The 27,062-nt window shown below is 32.5% G+C and overlaps 1 protein-coding gene across 1 annotated transcript in view; it reads left to right on the forward strand.

The window, feature by feature from the left end:
* The first annotated feature begins 11,193 nt into the window (after positions 1-11,193).
* The window catches only part of LOC127702831 (fatty acid synthase-like), a 60,317-nt gene continuing 44,448 nt past the window's right edge, over positions 11,194-27,062 (forward strand). Inside the window, 7 exon segments of the mRNA XM_052207133.1 lie at positions 11,194-11,280; positions 13,270-13,416; positions 14,678-14,852; positions 15,399-15,557; positions 16,141-16,285; positions 16,863-16,939; positions 18,020-18,135. Coding sequence (XP_052063093.1) covers positions 11,197-11,280; positions 13,270-13,416; positions 14,678-14,852; positions 15,399-15,557; positions 16,141-16,285; positions 16,863-16,939; positions 18,020-18,135 — 903 coding nt within the window. The 5' untranslated portion in view covers positions 11,194-11,196.

A 27,062-nucleotide genomic window follows, 5' to 3' on the forward strand; every position in this document is an offset into this window, starting at 1 on the left:
ACAGAAGAAAACTTAACTATAATGGAAAAAAATGGTAAGTTTATTGATTGTTCTTTTGACTTAAGAAGAACAGGTCTTGATATAGGTACAGTAGTGTACGGTAATTCCTCCTGTCCGGTAAACCCGCCCACTCCCATAATTGTCACTTCCGTGAATATTTCGTCTGCTATCTTATTCTTAGGAACTGTACTTATCCTCACTGCATGTCAACTATTAAAGAAAAATCTTTCATTACCATAATATCTAGTGATATAATACAGTTCCTAATCTAACGATAATCATATTATTGCTTACAAAACTCATTTCTGACTTGAAAATTTTTTAATTTTTTTTTCGATTGTCTGGAATACCTTTATAAGTGGTCTATCAATAAATTACCATTTTCCTTTCATAAATATGTGATAGCCCTCCACACACATTTACTGCGCATGGGCAAATTTACCGGACAAACACATTTCCGATAAAAACACATGTGACCCACTTGTTTTTTTTATTTTAAAATTAATTTCAGATATTTTTGGGGAAATGTCTGAGATAAACTACTTAAAATTAAGTTGTCAGTGAATCGATTTTTAATAAATTTGATACAATTTGTATATAATTAAGCAGAAATACATATGATCAAAGCCTTATAAGTTATGTAGGCGGATTTACCCTCGGATTTCCCGGACTGCATTGTATCTAATATCAATGTGTTTTTTGTTTGTTTGTTTTATTTTCTTTTTGTTCTGATTCTGTCTGAGGCTTATGGTTATATTTATATTATATTGCAATGTCTTATTGTTGACTCAATTACTTCAATCATTGTATCGGATTTATATGCTCTTTATGGGCCCTGTAATTTGGAAAAATAAAATATTTCATTCTAATCTATACTCTTAATATTTTTGTTGTATACCTTTTGAACTTGATGTTAATGCTTCATATTCTTTTAGTGCTTATTAGTTACAGAGACATATTGTATTATATGTCACTATTATATGTCTCTGTTAGTTACTACCATAAAACATTTTCGTCGTCTGCTAGTATTGGTCTTCAGTGTCAAAACGCAGTCAGAATCTTACATTGGAAGCCTGTATGTTTAGAAACATACCATTGATTAAGATCAAAATGCGACCTTAACCTGGATGTTACAAAGTTTTTCATTGGTTATAGAGTGTTCCGGTAAACAGGTACACGATTGCACGTGCAGAATTGTTGTAGGAGTGTACACATTACAGGTGTGAGGAAATACCTCGTTATTTAGGATATTCGTTTGTGGTAAAATTAAACCCAGTATCACTTAGTTTCAAAAAGCTTTTTGAGAAAGGTTTGTCATTCTTATACTAAAGTTTAGTTGCAATTAATCTGAATTTTAAAAAAAGGTGTGCTCGAATGAAAGGAAAAAGACAATAACGACCTCTAACTCAGTAACAGGCTAAAACCTATGGTCTTAGTTTAAAAAAAAAATTATTTGAAACCATCAGTTAGAGTTCTTGTCCAAACCTTGCATCATGGTTTATCAATAGATGACAGGTGCTACCTGTGAAAAAAAATGAATAAATAAAAAAAACAGGTTGGGCTCAAGTCAGGAAAAGTGGGGTATTCCCTGTTTTCAGGGACCATCCCAGTTTTCTGGTGTTAAAAAACCCCAGTTTACAGGGACTTCCTTTTTCTATTTCAATTCATGGCATGAAATTTACAAAAGCGCATGTTTTAACTGTATCAGTAGTATTTGTAAATACTTTAAGTATCTCAGGAACAACAAAACATGAATAAGTGAAGCCTTGTTTTTTCTAGAACTCAAAAACATACAAATCTTTTGTTTAGGAATCAGTTGATCAAGCTGCATGCTCAAGTGTAACTGATCATAACTGAATTATGTTCACTTCTATTGAAATTTTCTATTCATTGAATTTAAATGCCAAAGTGATTAACTTATCTTTTTGTCTTCTCATAATTGATGATCAAGGTATGAATTGGTGAACAAAGGAATTGTTTTGTTGTGAGTTGAGCATCAAATAAGACTTGAAATTAGCTTGATTTTTGAACTTATAAAAACACTTGCTATCATATAACATTGTTATCACATGTAGAAGGTGCGCTTTTGTAGATTTCATACCATAAATTGACAAGGAAAAAAGAAATCCCTGTTTACTGGGGTTTTTTAACACCAGAAAACTGGGGTGTTCCCTGAAAACAAGGAATACCCCAGTTTTCCTGACTTGAGCCCAACCTGAAAAAGAGATGAGGTATGATTGCCAATGGCAATACACCTTATCGCTATTTATTCCTATCCTGATAAGTTCTAAAATTACACAACTTTTCAAACAAATTGAAGTTATCTGGGGCCTTGTTCAAACAATGTATTGTGCATAAAACTTTTCATAGAGAAGTATTTAAGTATTTAAACTATCGTAAACACATCAAACAAAGCATTTTCAATTACTTTAATTTGTCTCTTAAAAATTGAGTCTTAAACTATCAAAATTTTAAAATGTCCACTTTCCAAACTTTTTCCTCTCTCAGCTCATTGCTGATGACCTTTGTTTTGTCATACCTGTCAACCTCTGAAAGTCGAAATGCAGGTCATGACCAGCATTGAGTAAAAAAATAACAGGTCATAACGCTTACGACATTTTTTCAGGCTCAATCAAGTAACGAAAAAATATTTACATATAATTTATAGTCAAGAAATATTTTATACAAAAAATATACAATTATTTCAGAATATTGTTATATTCAGCTGTAGCTGTCTTTGCATTCTTTAAAAGAAGTGCACCAGGTTTGAGCTCAAAACAATTCAAGTGGGTGTTCATTTTACAAGATAATAATGCAGTTGACACAATGTATCATTATTTAGGTCAGCACGGAATTCTGTGGCTATTTTTTTCACTAAAGAGAAAGCTCTTTTGCTATCTGCATTGCTAGATTTGATAAAACAATAAACCTAGCTTTATTTGAAAAAATGTCATGTAAATTTGACATTTCTCCCCAAAAAGTGGCAAATTGTCAAGTTTCAGGAGAAGAGCATTTTGGTAATTCTTCCAATGGTGTTAGCTGGTAATCAGTGAATTCCTTTTGAAATTGTAATGTCTCCTCACTATTCAGTAGGTTTTGAAATGTATCCACCAATTTCATCACTGAAAAAAACAATAAACTTATATGGTCTAGGTATATAAATATATGAGATGTTTTTGTTCTGTTGTTGCCTAATTGATCAGGTACATACCTAATCTTCTTTTACTAAAAATTCGTAAGGGTTCTGTGGAACCCAGTGTCTCGCCTACTTTTGCTGTTTGTTGCAGGCTCAACAAAAATGGGGAAAAAAATATTAAAAATTTTCCTCTAGATACTATCTTTTGATTGTAAGAAGCTTCTATCCAAGTTTGGTTAAAATCCAGGATGGTTTATGAATCTAATAAATGTTTTAAAAACTTTAACTGCAGACTGTATGTAATGTTAACTGGAAGAACATCTTAAGTCCATTTATAAGTAATACACGGAAAAACAGGAAATAAATTTTTACAAAATTTCCTTCTAGTAGATACTAGCTGTTGATCATAAACAAGCTTCTGTCCAAGTTTGGTACAAATCCAGGATAGTTTAAGAAAGTTATTAAAATTTTAAAAACTTTAACCACAGAGTGAATGTAATGTTAACTGGCAGAAAAACTAAGTCCATTTATAAGTAACATACGGATAAACAGGATTTTTTTTTTACAAAATTTTCTTCTGGATACTATCTTATGATCATAAACAAGCTTCTGTTCAAGTTTGGTACAAATCCAGGATAGTTTAAGAAAGTTATTAAAATTTCAAAAACTTTAACCACAGAGTGAATATTTGTGGACGATGCCGACGACGGAATGTAGGATCGCTATGTCTCGCTTTTGCGACAAAAGTCGCAGGCTCGACAAAAATGAATAACAATATCTTCAATCTAAGATACTAAATCACTTGATCAGTTCAGGCCTCTACATTATCATTTTTTCTAACTTGTCCCTTTGGACAAGTTGCAATAAAATCAACTTGTCCGAATTCAAAATTGAAAATCTAACATATTGATGGTATGCACCAATAACACTTGAGCTAAATTGATCGTACCTAATGAAGGGAGCAATTTGCTATGCTATATGAATTTGTTCGTAACTAAGTAAAGAATACCACATCAAAATTCATTTTATTATTTTAGACTGAAATATTTTTTACAAGACTGAGTTATCTGACTCAATGTTACTAATATGTATCGATCAGTAAATCATCATCACTTCCCAAATCACTAGGTTCTCTTGTGGACCTATACATTCTGTATATTCTTCTACTTAGTATAAGCCTCCTTTAATTAGGACCACCTCCATAAGGAGTTTTATCTTAATTTTAAAATTTTAAAGAATAAAAACGTTTTTTTCCAACATAAGTACAGTATGTTTCATTTGATTTTGCTTAATAAAATCTAAAAAAGCAGATTTTCTCAGTAAAATGTTTTATGTACTTCGTGATTATGTATCAATGTTTATAATAATAATGTGAAAAAAAACACACACCTGTTTTAGTTACTAAGTCCTGTAACTCAAAAAGTTTTAATCTTATTTTCACCAAAAAGTATACAGATCGTTTGACCATCATAAGAAACAACTATATTAAGTTTCATGAAATTTGGATAAGTTGTTCTCAAGTTACGGTGCGACATGTTTACGCAGGACAGACAGACGACATTTGTATACCATAATACGTCCCGTCAAAATTTTGACGGGCGTATAAAAATCATGATAAAATTATAAAAGCTTGTTTTGCCACCATCAATAAATTTAAAAGGTTTATATATACAAGATATGGTCCCTATCATCAATGTATTTAGTGAAATTCATAGCTTTATTATTTGTCGCATTCAAACACCTGGCCACCTTGTGAATTTCAACTGATTAAAACATGTCAGAGATCGCGATTCTGGTGACCTGGATCTCTCGGGATTTATCCTTTTGATATGAACGCTTCTCGGGAGAGGTTCGAATGAAAACTTCCAAGCATATTAACATTGGTTTCCTTCCCCCTTATTTATATACCCCTGGTCAGCCGCTGCCAGCATGTTCAATCAATGAATATCTATTTCATATCGTATGATCAATAAAAGAATCTTTCAATATTTTGGGAATTTTTAAGTCTTGAGTTTGATATATTTTATATCTGACATTGATTTTTCACTTGTCCCATTGGACAAGTAGTATGGTGAATCTTTTTGCCCGACATCTGTGTCCACTTGTCCCGGACAATCGGACAAGCGTTAATGTCGAGCCTTGCAGTTTAAAATCCTGTGTGTTTTTTATCAGTGATATTTATTGTAATTGAAGTCTTAACCACAATCAGGTGAAATTTTGTCTTTCATTGCTTGGTTCAGAAATCCAACATGTACAAGTGTCTCATCTTTGAAATGAAATTTCTTGATCATCTTTGCAACCACACTACAATAAAACGGTCTAACCTGCCTGAAAAAGTAAATTTGATTTTTAAAATATAGATGTACTGTAGATATTTGGCCTTCAAAAATAAATTGTTAATAACAGAATATTGATTTTATTTTCAGAACCGTTTTAACCATGTTGACTTAAATGTAGGACTATTCACAATCATATTTTATGATACCTTAATGGTATTGAAGAACTCATATCTGTTTTTGTTTTACTATTGTGTTACTGTCACCTTGACATATACATTTTTTTTTCATATCTATTTTTAATTTTAGTTCATTTATATGTTTTGGAATTTAGTATGATGTCCATTTTCACTGAACTAGTACACATTTTTGTTAAAGGGCCAGATGAAGCCCGCCTCTGGATGTGGGATTTTCTCGCTGTGTGTCGAAGACCATTGGTGGCCTTCAGCTGTTTTCTGCTCTTTGGTCGGGTTGTAATGTCTCTTTGACACATTCCCCATTTCCACTCTCAACTTTATAGATGTTAAAATGCTTTTACATTCAATTACATCATTTAGTATATATATAATAATTATATATAAAAATTTAGAGTCAAGAGTTCTTTACCTGAAAATTTTGTCTCCGTTTCCTTTTTTAAATCATCAGAGTCTACAATGTAGCTTCTATTTCATGTGCCAACAGCAATGAGATCATTGGACAGTTGATTTTCACAGTCATGGTAATTTACATCACAAATGTCCTTGCAAGAAGAAATACATTTCACCTGAACAAACTTTCCCTAAAAATTTCCTCAGCAGTCTGGTTATTTGTTCATGAAGAACTATCTTTGCAGCATTGGCCTGAAAAAGATACAAAAAATGTAAATACAAATGGATCTACAATGTATACATACATTTACAGTTATTACTAAATATTTATAAACAAGTGATCAGTGACAATTAAACATGTATTGAGAATCAAAGGTGATTAATTATACCTGTTGTTAGGTTTTTTGTTACCTGAATAAGCTTGTTTTATATAGGGGTGGTGTCAGTTTATTACACACAAGCCTGAAAAAAATGTTTGGTTTCAATCAATTAAGAAAGTCAATTAGAAAGTCAATTTATAAATGTACCTGAAATGCAGTATTGAATTCATTTAAAGGTGCCAAAATGAATTCTTTAAACTGGAAATAAAGTATCATTTCTGGATTCATAAGATGTTTTGCTACACGTTTCACTCTGCCTTCCTTTTTCACATCTTGGTAACTATTGAAATAACTTTTCAAAGCTGGCCAGTGGTGCAGTATAGGTGTAATACATACAGGTTTGAAGTGATAACCATCTGGTACTGACATGTTTTAATATTTTCAACAGTTCAACATCACAAAATTCTAGGTATTCCTTGTATTCTTCCATTCGTTTGGAGGATTTTTGGAAGTGATAATAAATATCAACGATAAAGTCATCGATTGGTAAGGGAAGTTCCTTAATCCCTGCTCAACAACATTTGGTTGCTTTTGTCTTATTCTAGAAAGAAGTGAATTTTTTCTGCCTTTCATGACAGAGCAATTGTCTGACATAAAACCAAACACATTTTTCCAAGGAATTTGTTTTTTCTCAAGTGTATTGTCCAAGGCATCAAATAAGTTTTGAGCATTTCCTATATTTACATTAGGCATATCAAGAAATCTAGTGACAGTGTCACCCAAAATACTGTCAAAGTATCTGACAAGAATAACAAATAATTTGTCATTCCCTCTTCATTGCTCTCATCGCACATAATTGTGAAGGGTTGAGTTTTACAATTTTCTTCTACCACTTTACTATTTTTGACTGAAATGGCCCTTTTCACTATCTGGGTGGTTTTTGTTTTCCCATAAGAATAACCTGCAGCTATTGCACTATCAGTGAACATAATTTTGTGAAATGGTCAGAAACAGCAAAAGCAAGATTATGCTCTGCCACAAAATTTGAAAAAGTTTCTGCATTTGTAATCTTATCAGTCAGTACACTTTTGGTCTTTGAGAGGAAAGATACCATGTCTATTGATTCTGCTTGAGATTTTTCCATTTTTGGCCCAGATAGGGACCACTTTCTTTCAGACATTATGTTGAACTGACAAACTAAAGTTTACTCAATTAACTGAATAATGCTCACTAATCAATTAAACTTACCTTGAAAATATTGTAGCTCCCGGTAAACAGGTAAACAAATCCTAAATTTTGACTTTTCTATTGTTTTCCTATTCAAAGGAAAAAAAAACCGATAAAACCGAACGTACATTTCAACTCTAAATACCGGAATCAATACCAGTCAGAAATCCGGTTGAAAACAGGTAATTTTCCAATTTACCGGGTTATTTAGCTACCGGCCCCGTTTTTTTAAAACCCGGGTAAGGGATCAAATTCTCCGGTGTGACCCGCAGGATACGGGTCAGTTGACAGCTATGGTTTTGTTCCGCTTGACCTCAGCAGGAAGTTGTCTAAGTAACAGTTTTTCCAGGATTGGACTAAAAAGCAATAAGGAAATAATAATCCACCAAAGTCCAAATGATGTGGATTTAAGGATTATGTAGTCCAAATAATTAGACAGTCTAGTTGGCAGGTCTGCACTTAAGAAATCTCAAAAAAATTTTATCTTTAAAAAATTTATACATAAGTAAAGCATACATATTGAAATTGATATTCTAATTAAAAATATCCCATCAGTTTTGAAATTAAAAGTTACTTTAAAGATAAGAAGATGGGGTATGATTGCCAATGAGACAACTCTCCACCAGAGACCGAGACCAAATTACGTAGAAGTTAAATTACAACTACAGGTCACTGTACAGCCTTCAACAATGAGCAAAACCCATAGCGCATAGTAAGCTATAAAAGGCCCTCAAATGACAAATGTAAAACAATTCAAACGATGAAGACTAAGGGCCTGATTGATATACATAACAATAAACAAAAACAAAAATATGATTTACAGCAAAATAAGACAACCGCACTGAATTACAGGCTCTTGACTTGGGACAGGCACATACAGAATGTGGCGGGGTTAAAATGCATGGTGGCGTCAAACCCTTTCCCTAATCTGGGACAGTGGTGTTACAGTACAACATCAGAAGAAACTATAACAATCAGTTGAAAAGGGCTGAACTCATCAGATGGTCCGGGTACACAGTTATCGTCCTTTGATTTTCGTTGTCCACAAATATAGTCCCTAGTGTGGACAGTGTGTTACTTGTCGATTTTTTTTATACCCCTTCCGAATTTATTTCTCCATGTTTTATGACTCAAATAGTAAGTAGGGGGGTGAAATGACACTGTAAAAAAATTTGGGTCATGAATTTTAAAGTAAAGTAGTGATTTGGTCCAGCTGAAAAATGTTAAAAATTAGCACTTCGGAGGCTGTCAAAAGATTTGAAGACCCCCTTAGCATGAAATTGTCCATATTTTGAGTTAGAGCCGATGAAGTTTTCTATAATTTTGATATAATTTGTCCCAAAAGTAGTACAACACACTGTAAAAATATTATTGAGAAAGCGCAGGTGGGATTTTTTTAATTTTCATTTATTGTCTAAAAGAAATGCACTACGAAATAACTGTGTACTCGGACCTAAGAGGTGAAATCTGGAAATATAGAATCTGTACTTTGGCAACTTCCCTGAATGATTTGATGGTGTCAATTTATCAAATAGCATAAAACTAAAGGATTTAAACTTTTATTTGATAGAATTTCTGCAAAAATGACCAATTTTGGCATTTTATGGTCAAAATAAGCATTTCATAGCTTTTTCAATTTTGATGCATAAGTGGCATTCTGACTTTCTATCTGACAGGTTTTTATGTGTCAATATTTGTGTTTCTATGCTTCAATCCAGTTGTATTACTCATTTGTGAACTCTGAATCTACAGAAAAGAAGATTATCTCAGACAATATGTGCAAAATGTGTTGTATATATGGTCCTCGTCTAACGCCCTGTTTGGATCAAGTTAAATGTGAGGAGCTTGGAACATAAAAGTTGAAGTCCATTATAAAGACCTCACTAAATTTGTATAAAAAGCACTAAACAATGTCTTTTGTGCCTGTTTTATGTCACATAATATCTTTCTTTTCTTCTGTAGGATAGCAAGTGGTTCAAATATAAGCCTGTTGAGACTAAAATTGCATGCATGTTTTTCACTAAAAAGTGAAAAATCTTTGTATCAGACCATACTGTCTGCAAAAAAAGTTGAATGCAAGAGTCTTTTTGTGCTCAGATTTATTGTATCATGTCACCTGAGTATAGAAATGATAGAAAAGACCCAAAATTTTATTTCATATAGCTTCAATATGCATTTTTAAATGTAAATATGTGATACGGCCTAAATTGACCCTAAGTTATTTTCAGTCTTACTTGGCCTAAGACCCTTTTAAACTAATGTGATATGTTATTTGTAAGTTTTCTTTCCATTTAAAGTACATTAAATACATATGTAAGGATTATTTATAACCAAAAAGCTTTACAAATTTAAAATTGCAGGAAAATATTACATCTTCATGTAAGGCCCCCCTTCATTGGAAAACCTCCATTTTTAGCCACAGGCTCATATAATTTTGACTTTTAAATAATTATAATAAGTCTGATAAATCAAATGAGTACTCTATTGCTTTTAATACATAATATATTATATATTAAGGCATTTCAAAAGTATTTTTTTGCAATATTTTAATTTTTTAAGCCCCAAATGTTGATAGTTGAAAATTTTCAATTTTAACGTCTAAATTTAACACTCAAAGTTGAATATAGAATTAGTCATATTGTCTATAATATATATCCTATTGCCATGAAACTTTGTAAGCAGTCTTATAATTTAATAAGCTTTGGTCATACCAAGTTTCATTAAGATTGGTCAACTTTTTCTACCCTATTAGGTCCGGGTACACAGTTATCGTCCTTTGATTTTCGTTGTCCACAAATATAGTCCCTAGTGTGGACAGTGTGTTACTTGTCGATTTTTTTTATACCCCTTCCGAATTTATTTCTCCATGTTTTATGACTCAAATAGTAAGTAGGGGGGTGAAATGACACTGTAAAAAAATTTGGGTCATGAATTTTAAAGTAAAGTAGTGATTTGGTCCAGCTGAAAAATGTTAAAAATTAGCACTTCGGAGGCTGTCAAAAGATTTGAAGACCCCCTTAGCATGAAATTGTCCATATTTTGAGTTAGAGCCGATGAAGTTTTCTATAATTTTGATATAATTTGTCCCAAAAGTAGTACAACACACTGTAAAAATATTATTGAGAAAGCGCAGGTGGGATTTTTTTAATTTTCATTTATTGTCTAAAAGAAATGCACTACGAAATAACTGTGTACTCGGACCAGATCAATACAATGCACAAAAAACCCTAAAAAACACAAAAGATTCGTACAGATCTGAGAGTACTCACAGTTACTGAAAACTATTTGAAGATCGTGATTTCTATTTTTCGGAGGGAAGTGAACTGAAAAGTATATGTGTTCTTGTGTATGTGCTTAGTTTCGATCTTTCATATATTTTATGTTTCTTAAATAAGTCTTCATTGTTGACATCTTGAAGTTTGAAGATGTGCACAGTCTACACCAAAAGTAACATACTTTTGAAGAATGTGCATGTACAAATGGATGATTCTACTACAACTTTACCCTCTTTACTTTCTGCACACCAACGTTGTCCACCTTTGTGTATACATGAATAATGCCATCTTCTTGAATACTGTTACATTGACAATGTTATGTTTATAGAATCATTTTCAAACTTTACAATTTGCTTATTTTAGGAAGTTTTGAAGATGAGGTTTAAAGGTGGAAGAGCAGAAGGGAAGGCAGTTATTGCAGGACTATCATGTAGATTACCAAAGTCTGATAACATTGATGTATGTAGGTTATTACATTTGATTTAAATTTATGAAACTGCACTAACTTAAAGAGGTTTTATTAGTAAAGTGTAGGATTTATTGCAATTACAGCCGATTCCAACTAGTGTGTAGCTAAAGGTAGAATCTTTGGTTAGCTTCCTTGCTAGCTCAACCATGAAATCATTATTAGGTAAGGTACATCCAGCCTTTGGGTGGAGTCAATAGTTAAGCAGAGAACCAATCAGAATTAAGAGACAGAATATAAACATTGTAAAATAAGTTTTCAATCTAAATTTAAAATTTAATGATAATTATAAGCTCATTCACAAGCATGTTGTAGGTGTGTTTGATTTGCCAATTGTATTTTGATAAATGGTGAAAAGTTAACTGAAAGCTGAAATTCCTAAAATGTTTTCTTCTTCGTCAGACATTACAAATAATAATATATTTTACCTGTCTGTTGAATTTGTTACATCAAGTTAATAAAATGTAGTTGGATATGATTGACAAGTGCTGACTGTATTCACTTTTACACATACACATATGTTTACAATACACCCGGGCAGGTAAAAAAGATAGGAAGGTGTTCAAAAGTACATATGACCTGATCATTAAATATAAGTACTACAACCGTGCATTATATTAAGTAGTATGATAATTTTTCTTTTCTGTGTGAATATAAAAGATTTAAGTTCTAAAAAAATATGTCAACACTGAGGTTGTGAGTTCGAACCCCGCTCGTGCAGGTGCACTCGACTCCAATCTTAATGACTAGGATTGTCAGTTTTCCTATCGAAGGTCGGTGGTTTTCTCTGGGTACTCCGGCTTCCTCCACCAATAAAAACTGGCCGCCACGAAATAGCCCAAAAGCGGTGCTTAAAAGTGGCGTTAAAACACCAAAAATCAAAATCAAATCAAATCTAAAAAATATGCATATAATTATAAAGAAAATACATAACAATGTTCTATGCGTGGGGATTACACCAAAAGACATTAATTAACTAAACTGCCTATTCACGGCGTAAATATTTAAAAAAAAAAAAACGTCACTCCGCTTCTGATTTATTGTAATAAAAAGATTTTTTATTCAATCAAATACTAAGAAATGAAATTTCATTTGCAAAGTAGTCTAGGTAAACCTTTGTATGAAACATACATATATTATAAATGATAAACCGGCCATTGATACAAATGTTTTCATTGGATGATAAAATAGCGCTTTGCTCCTCCCAATTTTAAGGTAATAATCATTTCATGGTTGAGCTAGCTAGGAAGCTAACCAAAGATTCAACCTTTAACTACACACTCGTTGGAATGGGCTGTAATCTATCCATAAAATTTTCTAGCTTACTACCAGATAGTTCCATGCCTTATAGATGGCAAGTTTAGTTTCAATACCTATATAGAAGCTATGAAAAGGATGAACGATTGCAGATTAATTACTTTAATGTTTTTAAATGTTAGTCTTTGTTTACACCAGTTGAAATGATGACCCTATATTAATTGTTCTTGCATTGGACTGATGAATAAAAATAAGATGTGGTATGATTGCCATTGAGACAACTATCCACCAGAGTCCAAAAGACGATCATGTAAACAACTATACGTCACTGTACTGCCTTCAACAATGAGCAAAAACCATACTGTATTAAAGGCCCTGACATGACAAAATGTGAAATAATTCAAACAAGAAAACCAACTGCCTGATTTATGATAAAACAAGAATGAAATACAAATGTGACATGACAGCAACCATTGAACAACAACCACTATATAACAGGCTCCTGAATTTGGACAAGCACATTAAAAAAGTTAACATAAAATTGTTTGAAATGGAAAATGTGAAGGCTTTTTTTATTGATACATACATGTATTCTCTATTAGAGAAAACATAATTGATTAGAGTACCTTTTTGTGTAGCTTGATTATTTGTAGTGTTGGCATTGTAAAATGCTACAGCTATTGATTTAGATAAAGTTATTCACAAAAATGAAACTATTTTTCCAGGAGTTTTGGAACAACTTAATAAATGGAAAAGACATGATTGGAGAAACAAGATGGCCAGTTGGATTATATGATACCCCTCCTCGTGCTGGACTTATCAATGGTATTGATAAATTTGATGCAGGCTTCTTTAGATTTACAGATTCTGAGGTTGGTTGTAATTGATACAGAGGTTGAATTCAGATTTTTTGTTATAGGATACAGTATGACTTGTACAGTGCAAGTAAAATGTTGCTGAGGTAAAGAAGTGGTACCATATATAACTTATTTAGGGTTACTGAGATGTAAATCAGGGGGAGGTATCGGTACTTACCATATTATCTGAAAATGAGGCAAATTGTTTCTATGGGAAAGTACCTGAGTACCTAACATCTGCCAAGAACAAATGAAATGTTACTGAGGGAAAGTGGAAAAGCAGGAACTACACATTTTGACCAATATAGACTTGTTTTAAAATAGGAAAAGTGAATTCTCTTCAATCTTTGTAAATTAAACTTTTAAACTCACTCTTTGTCTCGCCTTGGTGAATTTGTGAAAGTGAGAGGTGTGCTGTTTTAGGCAGAGGGTAAAAAATTTGTTAAAAAAATGTGACTAGGTCAGTTTAAGGGGAATCACTTATATTAAGTGAATAATATCTGTTATGCAGTTCTTAGTCATGGTCTATTGACCTTGAAACTTTGGCAAAGTATAAGATGAACTACTTATGGTGGTCAATGATATTTGGCACATCTCATTTCCATGGAAATTATTTTGCCATGTCCCCTTGGTCATGGTTTATTGACTTTGAAACTGTTGCTTAATTTATGTGTTAAAGTTTTACCATTTTTTTTTCAACAACGAGCCATATCTCTGTGTCAGCAGTTCATTTCTTTGATATAATTTGAATTTAAACAATTTCTATAAGAGATGTGGTATGATTGCTACAATTGAGTTATGTTCATTGGAAATATAAATTATTTGGAATATTGCCTTGTAAGCGCTCATACACCTTCTTTTCTTGTAGGGTTATAATGAAATATATATGAAAGGTTTAAATCAGTGATGTCTGGGACAAGTTAGAAATCAGTGCTGATCAAGTATTTTTTGTAACATATTTATTAAAAAACTGAAAAGATTCCAAAGTTATTTTCTTTTGGAGTTATTGCTCTTTGGTCGATAACATCTATGCAATATGGGGCACATAGAAACGCTGTTCTTTTATTAAATTATATGACTATAAATATTTTTAATTAAAGATGTGTTTTTTTTAGAATTTGAAATAGAATTCAGATAACAGGAAAAGAAACTGAATCTTCTGTGATGAAATGCTAGAATTTAAATTTACTTAAATATTTGATTAATGTCTTACACAAATAGCTAGTACTCAAAAAAGTTTTCTGTCTATCATTTATTTGATGTGTCTATATTTCAGGCACACAATATGAATCCCTTACTTCGACATTTATTTGAAGTATCGTATGAGTGTATCACAGATTCTGGTATACCACTAAGTGTGTTACATTCTAACACTACAGGAACATACACAGCATGCTTTATTCCTGACAATGATCCACTGGAAACATCACGATGTGCAGATTCCAAATATTGTAAGTTCAGACTTGAAATTTCTTATATATTTATGAATATTTTCATTAGAACTATCAATTAAATCAATATTAAGTTCTTTGTAAAGTTATCTAAGTAAACAATGGATTAGTATGCAGGGGCGGATTCAGGTGGGGTGTGGCGGGTGTGCTCCCCCCCCTAAAATTTGCAAAGCATGGGTTGTCCTCAGCTTAATAAAGAATATTTCGATAATTTTACCTAAAAAAAAATTTCGACTCACACCGCTCCTTGAAAATTTAAGTTTGCCCACCCTCCTAACCTAAAATCCTGGATCAGCCCATTGTATGCATTATTGAAACACATTTTAAAATCTCCTAGCAAGGTACAATCAATTTTTGCAATATTTCTAAATTAACATTTAGGTTATTCTAATTTAAAGTTTTAAGAAGTAATGAAAAAATAATTATTCAATTTTGATTTATACAAAATCTTTAGAATACAATATTGTTGTTTCATCAACCGAGGTATTTCTTTCAAAACTTCTGAAAGTAAGATATTTGTAAAAATATAAAGAACCATGTTTTCAGGTACAACTGTATCCATGATAACTGGTCACTTAATGAACCAGTTCAGATTTACTGGACCTAGTGCCACAGTGGATTCAGCCTGCAGTTCTAGCGTGTCTGCTATGGAAATGGCTGTACAAGACCTAATGACTGGACGTTGTCAGTTTGCTTTAGTAACAGGTTAGATATGTATATTAGACTATAAGAAATATTGTGTTTCTTTTTATGAATTAGAAAAACAAGTCTGGAATTGACATTGTTACTGTGATAGTTGAGATGTACTGAAATTTGACTTGGTCCAAAATCTAGATATAATGAATATTATACTTCAACAATATAGTTATCAAGTGAGTTTTGTGTACAAAAATTATTAGTAAAAGACTGCACACCTTTCTAATTTGCAATGATTAATACCAGTGGGATATGAATGATTTAGATGGTTAAATTTCAGCAAGACAGTAATCCAACAATATTAAAAGCGAAACTACAGGTCACCATAGGTCTTCAATGATAGACGTGCAAGTGACAATATCGTATGTTGTGAACAAGTTCAATAGAAACTACTGAAGGTCACCAAGTTGATTCATACAAAAAGTCTTTTAGGAGATGTGCATATGTCTGAGAAGTATTTATATTTTTTAGGGTGAGGGTGGGAATTTTATAAAAACATTTCTAGTGTTAAACTTTTAAAGCTTTGTTGATTGCATAATGATGTAATTTTAGAAAAAAAACTTATTTAATGTTTGTCTCTGCTTTTTTACAGCATGCAATTTGTTATTGAATCCAAGCTATCTACAACAGATGAGTTTTCTTGGGATGTTAAGTTCAGAAGGACAGAGCAGAGTATTTGATGCTGATGCCAAAGGATATGTGAGAGCTGAGGGTATTGTGTCGATATTACTTACTAGGTAAGAATTTTACCAACATTGGGTATATTAATTGATAGCTTGGAAGTTCAGCATTTAAGCATCTGAAGCCTTATGGCTAATATTTCAAATGAGTACACCAAAACATTATGATTGAATTAGAAATTGCAGTTATATTTCAAAATATCTTGCCAAATAGAGCAATACAAATATGATCTGATCAGGTGACTATTGTATGTTTTTATGCCCCACCTACAAGAGTAGGAGGACATTATGTGTTCTGCTCAGTCCGCCTCTTAGTTCATCTATCCCATATCCGGTTAAATTTTGGTTTTAAATAGTTTTTATGAGATTTTAGTGAGATCAACTTAAAATTTAATACATCTGTTCATATGATGTGAACTTTTTGAAATATATGCCAAATGAAAGTTTTGATCCTGATAACATGCTTTATTTAACATGAAATTGTGAAAGTTCGAGTGGGGCATGTGTCCTATAGACACATTTTTTTTTCATTAATCTTAACAGTTTACTTATACATATGTATGGCTGTATTGATGATCTGCAGCTGTCCATATCACAGTTATTTTAGATGTACTTGACAATTTTCTATTTCCAGACAGGCAAGTCTGTGTCAGAGAATATATTGCTCAGTAATTGATGTGAAAACAAGCTGTAATGGGTATAATCCTGATGGTATGTACTTGTTTTGTATGTACATGTAGGATCAATGCTGTAATTAAGTAGTTAGAAAAAAACAAACATTTACAAAAAAAATGAACACTTTTGTTTCATATTAACACCTGAGAAATTTCTAAGCCTTTGGAACATTGTTTTTTTAATACCAGGAAGATTTTACTGCATTTCATAACTAGATTTTTTGTCTATATTGACATGCTTTCCTTCCACTTTTCTCTTTCTTTTTGATAACTCTATTCTCACCTCAAAATTAAATGTTTTTTATTGTGGTTGTGAAAATATAACATTACCATTCGATTCATTAATTGTTATATGCACAACAGGTTTATTTAAAGGCTTAATCAAATGACTTTTTTGTCTCGCCTTGACAGAGTCGAAAAGCGAGACAAAGGTAAGCTGTTTCCGGCATTGGCGGTGTCGTCAACAATGTATTAGTTTGTTATTAGGTCAATTTATGGGGAACCACTAGTGGTAGGTCAATAATATTTGGTATGCAGTTGTATTAGCATTGGCACATCTCATTTCCATGGAGATTATTTGACCCCACCCCCTCAGTCATGGTCTATTGACTTTGAAACTTTTGCTTAGTTTACATGTATTAGTTTGTGATTAGGTGAGTTTATGGGGAACCACTTGTGGTAGGTCAATGATATTTGGTATGCATATGTATTAGCATTGGAACATCTCATTTCAATGGAGATTGTTTGGCCCTGTACCTTCAGTCATGGTTCATTGACTTTGAATATTTTGCATAACTTACATGTTAAAGTATTGCATTTTACTATCAAAATAACAAAAAGGGGAGACATATCTCTGTGTCAACAGTTTATAATTCAAATATAGAATCTTAACCTTTTTCTCATCTTCTGTTTTATAAATATTAGTATTTCCAACTAAGAAAAAGGAGTTTCACGAACTCATGTTTAAAAGCAAACACATTTTATATAACAGTGAATAATTCACAATATTAGAACCTAAATGTTTTGTGTAATCATGCGGCTTTAAAAACATACAAACAATCAGCTTAGAATGTCAATGTTTAATTAAAAGTATTATTACTTAATATTTTCATGGTAGGCATCACTTTCCCCAGCAAAGATTGTCAGTGTGCTTTGATGAAAGAAATCTACAAAAGATCTGAAGTAAAGTGGGATGATATTGCCTACATGGAGCTTCACAGCACTGGTACACCAGTAGGTAGTCTGCTATCACAATTGAGGCTTGAGATAGATATTTAATGCTTTCCTTTAGATTTACAGTAATATATGGGAAGTGGGTTTCAAAATTAGAAGATCTATGGCATCTGAAGGAAAGACTTGGAATTCCATTTTTTATACGCCTGTCAAATTTTTGACGGGACGTATAATGGTATACAAATGTCCGGCGTAAACATGTCGCACCATAACTTGAGAATGACTTATCCAAATTTCATGAAACTTAACATAGTTGTTTCTTATGATGGTCAAACGATCTGTATACTTTTTGGTGAAAATAAGATTAAAACTTTTTGAGTTACAGGACTTAGTAACTAAAACAGGTGTGTGTTTTTTTATACGCCCGTTTACGGGACGTATTATGGTATACCGTTGTCCGTCCGTCCGTCTGTCCGTCCGTCGTCAACATGTCGGACATTAACTGAAAAACCCTTTAACCAATTTGCATAAAACTTTGGTGAATTGTTTATATCTATTGACGTGAGCTCCCTTTCGTTTTTTATAAATTTTAGATTTTACATTTCCGAGTTATGGGGTTTTATTCATTAAAAAAAGGGGGATTTTCCAGTTTTCGGACAATAACTCAAGAATGCTTTCACTAACTTGCAAGAAATTGTGGTGAATTGTTTATATCTATTGACATGAGCTCCCTTTTAATTTTTATAAATTTTAGATTTTACGTTTCCGAGTTATGGGGTTTTATTCATTAAAAAAGGGGGATTTTCCAGTTTTCGGACAATAACTCAAGAATGCTTTCACCAACTTGCAAGAAATTGTGGCGAATTGTTTATATCTATTGACATGAGCTGCCTTTCGATTTTTATATATTTTAGATTTTACGTTTCCGAGTTACAGGGTTTTATTCATAAAAAAAGGGGGATTTTCCAGTTTTCTGACAAAAAATCTAAAATGCTTTCAGCAGTTCTTATGAAACTTTGGTGAATTGTTTATATCTATTGATGTAAGCTCCGTTTAGAATTTTATAAATTTTTCATTTATCATTTCTGAGTTATGGGGTTTTATTCATTAAAAAAGGGGGGATTTTCCAGTTTTCATTTATCATTTCTGAGTTATGGGGTTTTATTCATTAAAAAAGGGGGGATTTTCCAGTTTTCGGACAATAACTCTAAAATGCTGTCAGCAATTCTCATGAAACTTTGGTGAATTGTTTATATCTATTGATGTAAGCTCCCTTTACATTTTCTTAAATTAAAAATTTATGACATTGAGAATTAATTGAACTTTATTTGTTTATAGTCTGACAACAGATTTACTAAGTATTGCGCAACAGCACAGTGTATTGCACAACAGCAAGAAATCTTTAATTGAATATAAATTCAATTCATATAATCAATTTCAAGTTCTTTGACTACATTTATTCAGAAACCTATAATATGTCAAATATTTAATTACAATCCAAATTCAGACCTGTATCAAGCTTGAATATTGTGTTCATTTTTGCCCCAACTGTTCAGGGTTGGACCTCTGCGGGCGTATCCAGCTGCGCTCAGCGAAGCAGTTTTTATTTCACATGTCGCGCCGTATCTCAAAAACAATTTATGATTATTGCTTAAAACTTTACACACTTCTTAGTTATATTAATCTTAAGATCTGTATACTTTTTGGTGATGATTCAAAATTTTATTTTAGAGATATTGAGTATTTTGTTAAAAAAGGGGGAGGGGTTTTTCACATGTCGCGCCGTATCTCAAAAACAGTTTATGATTATTGCTTAAAACTTTACACACTTCTTAGTTATATTAACCTTAAGTTCTGTATACTTTTTGGTGATGATTCAAAATTTTATTTTTGAGTTATTGAGTATTTTGTAAAAAAAGGGGGAGGGGTTTTTCACATGTCGCGCCGTATCTCAAAAATGATTTATGATTATTGCTTAAAATTTTACACACTTCTTAGTTATATTAATCTAAAGATCTGTATACTTTTTGGTTTTGATTCAAAATTTTATTTTAGAGATATTGAGTTTTTTGTAAAAGGGGGTTTTCGCATGTCACGCCGTATGTCAGAAACTATTTATGCTTATTGCATAAAAATTCACACACAAGACGACGGGCGTATCATGCGCTCATGGCGCAGCTGTTTATTATACGACCGCAAAAAAATTTTTGTGGTCGTATATTGGTATGATGTTGGCGTCGTCATCGTCGTCATCGGAAGACACATTAGTTTTCGCACTCTAACTTTAGTTTAAGTGAATGGATCTCAATGAAATTTTACCATAAGGTTCAATACCACAAAAGGAAGGTGGGGATTGATTTTGGGGGTTATGGTACCCACAGTTAAGGTAACACGATACCGAATGGCATATCTCCCGATTTCTAAATTTTTTGGCACACTTGTACTTTGATTCGAGTTACATCGGAATATGAAATAAAAAATGGGGGTCACCATTCTTGTTTTTTTGTAATTTTGCTAAGCAAATGTCAATTTTGGTGCCAAATTTACATAGATATATAGGGAAAATGCCTTTTTTTCGACTTACTTTTCTAGATTTTTCAATGGATGTCTATTTTCTCATATACGGAGAAAGACTAAAAACTAACATAATATCCAGGAATGTGTACCAAATCTATACATACATAAAAAAACATATGTCACCATCCTTGTTTTTCAGATAAATTGCTTCAAAGATGACCGATACGCTTAGAAATTGACAAAAATATGTGACGTTACGGAATACAGAATATAACGTTGTTTTACATTGACTCATTTCAGTTGTCTTTCATTTCCTGAAATTCACGGAACATAAAAGTATCAAGTAAATAACACGCAATTATGTATAAAAATATAATTTAATGGATATGGTCAATTAGATAAATACTGGCTAACACGATTTATAATTTTCTTCTGATTACTAATCCTTGGTTTCCCATTTGAAGTCCTCTCAGCAAAAATACTCCGAACGCCGTCTTGTCCAGCTCTACTAAAAGAAGATTTGATATGATCAAAACTAAGTCCACTTCCGGCTGCCCTATCGCACAGTGCTTTTGACATAATTTTTTCTCTAATAACCCCATTATAGGAGACCATTAAATGTTTCTTTGCGTGAAACATCTTCAATTGACGTTCTATTTCATTTACAACGAAACTATTCTCAATAAGTTGTTCTTTTGCATTGTCTACTTCTATCAACTCCTTTAACATTTTTACATCATCAAGGGCATTGTGAGCATTATATGTTGTCTTAAGAATGTCATTAGCAAGAGAGCTCTGTGAATATGATTTTCTTTTCGGATATTTAACACGGAATAATGGAAGTGTGTCTGAAAATCCTAATATACGGTCTTTGAGGTTTTGTAAAATTGTTGAATTTAAAGGCTGCATCTGGGATACAAGTATTTTTGCATCGAATTGTTTACAATTATGTGCAACCAGTAATGAGTTTTTCGGAAGCCAATCAATAAAACTATTAAAAACATTCTCCTTTGGTTCTGTCACAAGTTGCTGACCTTTATAATAAAGACGCGTCCCTGTACTGAAAAGATGGGTGACTTCGGTAGCTTTTGGATGAATCGGTTTTGTAGGAATAATGTACTTATCAAACTCTCCTTTGTTACAAACTGCTGACAATTGAACTATCTCGGAATCGTATCCTGTAATAAATGCATACATATGATCATAATTATGTTGATTGCTATAACGTATGATTGTTTCTTTTTCATAAATCGATAGTAATCGGGTCAGTTTGATGAACCAGAAATTAGTGTTTTGCAAATGAAATATATTACAAAAGAACACAGCGTCTTACATTAATTGATATGGGCTTATAACTGTATGAGTGGCTGCCTGTTGATTTTACCATAAAAAGGTTTTCGGGGCCTTTTATAGCTGACTATGTGGTATGGGCTTTGCTCATTGTTGAAGGCCGTACGGTGACCTATAGTTGTTAATTTCTGTGTCATTTGGTCTCATGTGGTGAATTGTCTCATTGGCAATCATACCACATCTTTTTTTTTTATTTAATCAAGCCAACAGGCATTTATCTATTGGCCTAAAATATACATGACATTAACTAAAGAACAAGTCGATTTTGCCAACGCTTTCATACCCTAATGAAACTTCCATAGATGACAATTTATTCTGAAATGTTTCCAATTACTTAAGATGTTCAGGTCCGATGTCCTTTTCAGTTAAGTTATTTAAATAATAAACATCGTCGTGTTAATAGTCAACTTACCAAATCTGGTGGTTTCAATGTCGAAAACGACAACAGAAAGTTCCTCGCTACTATCAATGTCGACTCTTGTTGGTAGTTCTAAATCACTTGGGTCTGGGATTGTTTCGATGTCTACATTATCCCCATCTGGTCCCATGGCAATCAGTGATTTGTAAGTTATACCTTCTTTGGTCTCTTTGGTTAAAGTGTTAATAAATGAATCGGACTTTTTACTTTTTCTCTTCCTTTTGATAGCCGGTAACTTTTTCTTTTCTGCATCTCTTTTAGCCTTCTCGTCTAGTTTTATTGTTTTTGATACCGTTACTTTTCCAGGTGAAATTCCATGATTTTCGTTTACCTGTATACAATAAAAAGTTAAATTTATAAGCTTATTTGAATAAAAATTTGATGATCATAAAATTACATAATATAACAATAAAACGCTATTTTGCACTTCTTTAATATTGTGTACTTACTTCGGAAGATATCCAATGTTTAAATTAATCTATTAAATCGACAAAAATATATTTATTCTACCTTACATGACAAAAACCTCTAGACAAGGAGAAAATTTATCTCCTTTTCTTTTTTCTTTGTATCTGAATGACTTGGAAGATTTTTATTCATAGAAATGATGTAATAGGTTTAAACACAGTGACAAATGAAATAGAAGAACAAATTAATATTTACATCATACTTTATGTACTACTTTATGCAGATGATGCTGTTTTATTTTCTGAAACTGCAACAGCAGCTAAATACATTTTATGAATACTGTGATATATGGAAACTGAAGGTTAATCCAACCAAAACAAAAATTGTTTTTTTTTTGGTAATGGTAGATTCTCAAACAAAATTTTACACTTGATGGTAATGATTTAGAAATTGTCAAGGATATTTCATATTTAGGCATTATTTTATCATAGTATTTATATAACATTAGAATTTGTATTTTAAGTCTCCTCTTCGTGTCCTATTCAAGGGACAAAAAAAATCGCAAAACATAATGACACATAAATTAAAGTACTTACGTCAACTATATATTTTTGCCCACAATTCAGTTGTGCCACACCGGCAGCTACTCTGAAATTCAGGGACTCTGATCCGCCAAAATGTTTGGCTTTGGGTGCTTTTGTTGCAATTATATGATTCAGCGACTCATTCGCCTGAGAGGTACCAATGTGTATTAGCCTATCCGATCTGTCTGCAAATCGTTGGAATAGCTTCAGTAAGTCATCTCGGAGCTGTTCTCCTGACATGTCGAACCCACCTGGTAAACCGTTATGTTTGTATGTCTCTGGATTTTTCAGAAACCCGCACCACTCTGATTTACAACGATTGTGATCACCGTATGCATGAGGGACAATTGCAAGCAAGCTTTGATTCAATTCGTCAGAGTGACCTTGGTTTTGAGAAATGGCATACGAGGCACACCTTACAAAGTAACTGATTACGCTTGTGCTTAACTCCTTATGGCCTTTCTTTATTTCATAAAGAGAGTTTGAAAGGGTTTTCTTTATGTGATTCTTGTCAGACTGTTTGACTATATTTGGATCAACTGACTTATGAAGTCTTGATATAGTAGTTGAATCCTCATCCATGGTTATTGATTTCACTCTGTAACCCATTTCCATTAAATTAGAAACTAGATCTACTGCTATTGCCGATTCCATAGATCCTGCACTTCCTACATAGTTCTTCCGACAGTCATGGTCTGATTGTTTATCTGTAAAAAGACACTTTCTGCAATCTGTTGATTTTACCCCCAAAGTCTAAACATTTACCAGTTTTTTCTCCAATCATCGTAGCATGTCCTGAAAAAAAAATGAACATCAAAGTACCTTGCATTTATAATGAAGTAGTTTCGATCACAACAGATTAAAAAATTCAATACATTATAGCACATTATAGAGATACAGATTACATACAACCAAACTAAATGTATAAGTAATTAAGGTTACAAATAATAAAATAAACTCTACCATTTATTCGACAACAAATGCGCATTTCGACAATGTCTCTTCAGTGATGCTTGAGGTCAAAATATTTGGAAATCCAAAGCTTGTCACAACATTCATAATATCAAAGTAATGAAGTACTGAACATCGGATGACCGCAAGTTCTTTTGGATGGTCACAAGCACTTGTCTCAGAAAAAAAATCATTGACGGACAGATATGCAGACAAGGTGAACATTATAGGAAACTTTCATCTCGATGCGAGACCATAAATACGATGTTTTATATAACAGTTTTAAAAAGAAAATTACAGATGGAAAAAACAAGACTAAAATTAGGCATAATAAATAGTTTATTGTGCTAGGTTTTTACCACTGCATTTTATCTGAGAATTCAATAACTTACCTGTTTTACTATTATAACATTTTCCACTCCCCCTTTTCTGCCAAGCGCCATCAAACGAGACGGAAAGTAACTGTTCAATGTCCACATCATTGTCAGTAGAGTTTTCTATGATACATGTACTTGTACATGGCTGTATATCTGAAGGAAGGTTTATCTCTTCTGTTGACGTTCTATAATTGAAATACATAAATAACGAGATTTTTATCACTGAACATACATGTTCAATTTTGTTTAATATGATATAAAGAAAACGGAAATTCAATCGGGTACGGATCTTTACGATTTACATTTTGAGATGTAGCTACATGTAAATTTCTATACATTTTAAATCTGCTTATAAAATCCCCTTGTCTAGCATTGTTATTACACACATATATATATATACATGATCAAAATTGGAAATGGAAATGGGGAATATGTCAAAGAGACAACGACTCGACCAAAGCAGAAAACAGCCGAATGCAACTAATGGGCCTTCAACACGGAGAGAAAATCCAGCACCCGGAGGCGGGGTACAGCCGGCCCATTAACATACATTGTGTATTAGTTCAGTGAATGATTACCTGGTTATTTGTATTTCCTCATCGATTCCTTGTTTACAAGTGTCAGCAGCCTTTTTCTCTATCATCGATCCTATTTCTCGCTCTCGTTGTTTTAGTGCTTTTACAGTTATTGAAGGGACATTCATGGTTGAGAAGAAATATCCAACTTGTTCGGGTCCTATACCAGTATGTATCATTGCTGGAAACAAATAATAAATATTATAGAATATATGGCAAAAACAATAGAACATCTCGTAATTACATTTACTGGCAATCACCACCCGGTAAGCTGAGTTCACGTCGTTTAGGTTAGCCGGTTTTCATTATCACTTGTTGCGGTTATAAAAAGTGTCAACAGACAGTTTCTTTTAAAAAAAATATTAATTTTGATTCTAAAAAAGGAAAGTTTTAATACAATTAAAACATCATTATAAAACGGAGATGTAAATTATTTTTTTCTATTTTTACTTCACTGAGTTCATGCATGGACGAAATGAAGGAAATATATATGACAAAAAAGTATCTACATGTATGACCGTGAGTATCTTGGAAAAAAATTTTTGTTTGACTTACCTAGAGCACTTTTGGTATTAATATCCCATATTCCAAATCCTTTGTTTTCTTTATTTTCATCTCTGTGTTGTTTTCCCGTGTAAACACAATTGACGGTTTTACACTGCTGGCATTTTATCTTCAATACGCTACCGAATCCGTATCGTACTTCTGCAAGACATTCTGACAGGTTGAGTGTTGACTTTTTACATTTTTTACAACAAGACAACTGTTCCGCTAAATACCCAGGCTCTACAATTCTTCTGCCCTCATTCCACAAAATAAAGTCTGTTTGTGTTTCAAAAGTACTGGTTTTTACTGGTATGTCATCTTCTACTTTTCTTTTTTTCCAAGTGAACTTGCCCTTTTTAGAATGCATGCGCCGCTTTTCCGCCATGTTCAAATGCAGGACTGAAACGTCTAACGGGATTTGTAGTGTACGTCACAATATAAAAAGCACACACATTCCCGCAAATTTGCAGTTTGATTTTATTATACACGGTTTTGATATAAGATAAATATTGAGAACATTTTACACGATCATGTAATACAAATAGATATAGAAAGATGTTGTATGAGTGCCGATGAGACAACTCTCCATCCAAGCCACAATTTATAAAAGTAAACCATTATAGGTCAATGTATGGTCTTCAACACGGAGCCTAGGCTCACACCGAACAGCAAGCTATAAAGGGTCCAAAAAAATACTAGTGTAAAACAATTCAAACGGGAAAACCAACGGTCTAATCTATATAAAAAAAAGACTATTTATAAGTATTTTTTTATGTTTTTGTTTAAACTTTCACATATGTGTGATTTTTGCTATTGTTCTCGTTTTTGTTATTTTCATTTCGATCGCATACATGTAGATTATTAGAATTGTGAATATGATACATTGTACGTATAGTAAGATATTTTTAATATGCAGATATCTAAATTTGTAAATTTGAAATAAAGAAACATTTATCTTTCAACTGTTTTATACCAGACTAAGGCAAATTGTTTGTTTAACTCGTTCTAAGTTATAACAAAACATCAGGTTTTACGTTTGTCGTCAATTTCATGTTTGTCCGACAACAGCAGGAACGATAACTCGTGACGTAACGTCATTCGGTATCGTGTTACCTTAAGGAATTAGGGGCCAAAAAGGGGCAAAAAATAAGCATTTTTGTAACTTCTAGACATAACTTGTGTGTAAGTGTATGGATCTCTCTGACATTGTATCACAAGGTTCCATATCACAAAGGGAATGCTGGGATTTATTTTGGGGGTA

The sequence above is a fragment of the Mytilus californianus genome, unplaced genomic scaffold (genome assembly GCF_021869535.1).
Source record: "Mytilus californianus isolate M0D057914Y unplaced genomic scaffold, xbMytCali1.0.p SCAF_5, whole genome shotgun sequence".
Classification (NCBI taxonomy): domain Eukaryota; kingdom Metazoa; phylum Mollusca; class Bivalvia; order Mytilida; family Mytilidae; genus Mytilus; species Mytilus californianus.